This window comes from Lytechinus variegatus, chromosome 5 (genome assembly GCF_018143015.1).
Source record: "Lytechinus variegatus isolate NC3 chromosome 5, Lvar_3.0, whole genome shotgun sequence".
In the NCBI taxonomy this organism is placed as follows: Eukaryota; Metazoa; Echinodermata; class Echinoidea; order Temnopleuroida; family Toxopneustidae; genus Lytechinus; species Lytechinus variegatus.
Genome location: NC_054744.1, coordinates 20,041,642 through 20,045,046, shown reverse-complemented (window position 1 = coordinate 20,045,046; position 3,405 = coordinate 20,041,642). Strand labels below are relative to the sequence as shown.

The 3,405-nt window shown below is 39.4% G+C and overlaps 1 protein-coding gene across 1 annotated transcript in view; it reads left to right on the top strand.

The window, feature by feature from the left end:
• Positions 1 to 1,236: 1,236 nt before the first annotated feature.
• Positions 1,237 to 3,405, top strand: part of LOC121415676 (somatostatin receptor type 2-like) — a 3,074-nt gene continuing 905 nt past the window's right edge. Inside the window, exon 1 of the mRNA XM_041608979.1 lies at positions 1,237 to 3,405. This exon is cut by the window's right edge and continues 905 nt beyond it. Within this exon, the coding sequence (XP_041464913.1) occupies positions 1,681 to 2,859 (1,179 nt within the window). The 5' untranslated portion in view covers positions 1,237 to 1,680 and the 3' untranslated portion in view covers positions 2,860 to 3,405.

Genomic DNA, 3,405 nt, shown 5'->3' with positions numbered 1-3,405 from the left:
TGTAGTTACATTCAATTGACGTGAGACCTGTGGTCAATTTGTTATGATTAAATCAAGACATAAGCTCGCTCTACTTCTCACTCATCATGTGTTATCGATCTATCTGACTCGCTCCAATATCCCAAAGGGAAAATTGGGCGAAGTTATTTAATATTTGTTGACCTGAATATTTGTCGTTCCTTTTATCCCCTTCTGCTTACTCTCTTCTCCACCAGGTTTAGTTGTTGTGCAAAGAAGAAAACAAAATCAATCGATTTTTTTGTCTTATACAATCGAAATTAAAAGTTGTTTGCGTACTCATTTGGGTTCAACCTGAATTGCTACTATATGGGCTCTTGTCTTGGTAGTTGTGTTCCAGGGTCACAGGTGGTGTTCAGTGCTGGTGCTTATGTAGAAAGTCTATTTCTCCCATTTTCTATAAAAAAATCATGATCTTGACTTTGCGACCAGAGGTAGGCTATAGCAGTATATGCAGCGGGGATTGAAGGGTAAAGGGAGAGGGCGACGAGAGCTTCCAATGGAATTTTCATTGCTTTTTTTATACAAATTACACTGAAAGAATTCATCAGATACTTCATTTCAACATATAAAACACGTTATAAATCTCAGCTCGGTCGCTTTCTTCCCTTACTTTTAATATATATAAAAAATAAATATATGATTTTTTGCCTCCCCCTAAAAAAACAATATTGCGTTTGGTCATGAGGAGCGTATGTTGAAAAAGAAACCACTGAAAAAAATAGACAGCTTAATAGTTTCTGGCCTAAAACATTACGCGTCCAAACTTAACTGCTCTCAGTCTATCTTATGCTGCTTTTTTCTAGACTACAATTATATATATATATATTTATATATATTATATATATGTGTGTGTGTGTGTGTGTGTGTGAAGTTATGCATGTACAACAGCTTATATATATATATATATATGTAAGTAAATTTCTCATGTCCATATTCCATATTCTAATGATTCATCTTCATTCCATCGTGGATAGGTCCACAAACGAAATCCTCATTATCCACCTTTGATACCAGACTATCAATTTGCTCTAGGCCTGCCGAGCCCAGTGCTTAATAGCGAACAGCATCACAAACTCGCTGCTTCAGGCGGTTCGTGATTGGCTAGCGGAGCACCTACGACTGTATCACGTGACTATCAGTATTTCCCCTCTCACGCATCCGCACAATGTGAGTTATCTGCGCGCGACTAGTGTGTCGCCTGCATGTGTATCATAAATGTTGCATGACCAATTCACTCCTTTAGTTAATGACGAGACGCTTCAATATAAAGGAGGTGTGTCAGGGATAGCTCGTCTTACTTTGGAAATTTATCTCCTGAGAGAATATTTTTCGATGTCACTCTCGTATCTTGTGTGTGTGTTCTACATGAATTTAGTCCGCGAGAATTTCACTTTGAGGATTTACAGCAGAAAGTTTCCGATATCCAAGTAACTTAAAATCTTGGAATAACAGTAAACAATTCGCGTTTTTCAAGGTAATAATTTACGAATTCGCTTAGATAGCGTTTTTATTCTAGATTTAACAGTAGCTTGTGAACTCCAAACAATTCTTCGGCAGAAAAACTAGATACTATTCGACATCCTTTTTTTTCAATTTAATGGCGGTCCGTTTGTTAAATATATTTGATTTTTGAGGCCTACTCTTAGAAGAAAAAAAAACATGGAGATGGAACAATATCAGCTTAGTACATCACTTATGGTGACAAATGAAGAGTTAGAATCGCCGAATATGTCGAATCAGACGATGATGGGATTCCCAAAAGGTGAATTGCAGTGGATGACCATTGGTATTCCTATAGTCTACGGGATCATCGTATTAATAGGTCTCATCGGGAACGGCTTAGTCATCATAGTTCTCCTTAGCTACAACAACATGAGGACAATCCCTAACATCTACATACTCAACCTCGCCATTATGGATTTTCTGTTTGTCTTGACTTTGCCATTTCAAGCTGTACAAGCTGCATTAATGGCGTGGCCGTTTGGGTCGTTTCTATGTAAGCTGATAGTTGGTTGCGACTCCGTGAACCAGTTTGCTTCGATCTACACTTTAACTTTCATGAGTGCGGATCGGTACATCGCGGTGGTGTATCCCCTATCATCGATACGGTACAGGACCAAGAACAAGACCAGGATCTTCTGTGGATTAGTTTGGGTGCTCTCCATCCTGCTCACTCTACCTACCTTCCTCTTCTACAACACCAAGACTTATAATGGGGTGACCAGCTGCTACACCGTGGATATCTCAGACAGGCAAGCACATTTCTATGCTTATTTCAATCTGGTCTTAGGCTTCTTGCTACCCCTCGTAGTAATTCTTATGGCGTATACCACGCTGTTGTACAAAATGTTACGTAGTAACCTACCCTTGAGGTCTGACGGTGCATGTAGTGCAGCTCAGAGAGCATCCAAGAGAGTTTCAATCTTAACCATCTCTGTCATTGTGGTATTCTTTGTCTGCTGGATGCCGTTTCACATCATGCAGATATGGCAAGCCATTGGTTGGACCCATAGTACAGCCGTTCGTGTGACCTGGTCCATTGCCATTTGCTGGTGTTACAGCAACAGTTGCTTTAACCCGCTTGTTTACACGTTCATCGGTGAGAACTTTAAGAAGAACCTGGCAGACATGTGCCCCTGGTGCTTCCCCGAAGCAAGCAAGTTCGACCGGAGCCGTTGCCGCGACAGCAGTACCTACACGCGCGGGGGCACCATGCGATTGCACAACGTTCACAACGAGTACACCACCAGCCCAACCATTGCACCATCGACAACACTCGGTAGTGATGGCTACAGTGAGAATTCACCCAAGATACAAACCTACACCTTCAGTACCTGATTCACCAATTAAACTTTTCTTGTACAGGCAGAGATTTAGACGTGTAAAACAAAAGCATAATATGATACGCAGACAGAGATCATGGAACACCTTTCCTTCTTCAGGGAATATGAGATGTTCAAGATAGTGCCTAATTCGTGAAGTCATCTCGAAAGCAGGTTTTTGCACCTTAAAGTAAATTTTACTACCACCACCGATCATCGATTCGACATAACCGTTTTTCAAACCGAGAAAAGGTAAATGAATCTGTATGGCTCAACACATGATTTACGATCTGAAGCATCTTGAATAGAATCATAAATATCTTTAATAACAAAACTGCACTTTGGCAATTAAAATCCTTATTACTTCTAGAAATTCAGTAGAGTGTAAAGGTTCGAAAAAAATGCATACAGATCTAATGTATTGAAATATACTCCGTTTTCTGTCAAATTAATAGTCCTAGCCATTGTTAAAAAAGGATATTTATATATATAAAGTTATAAAGTAATCGTTTATTTAAGATTGCATTATAATGAACTGTAAAATATGTAGCATTTATCTATA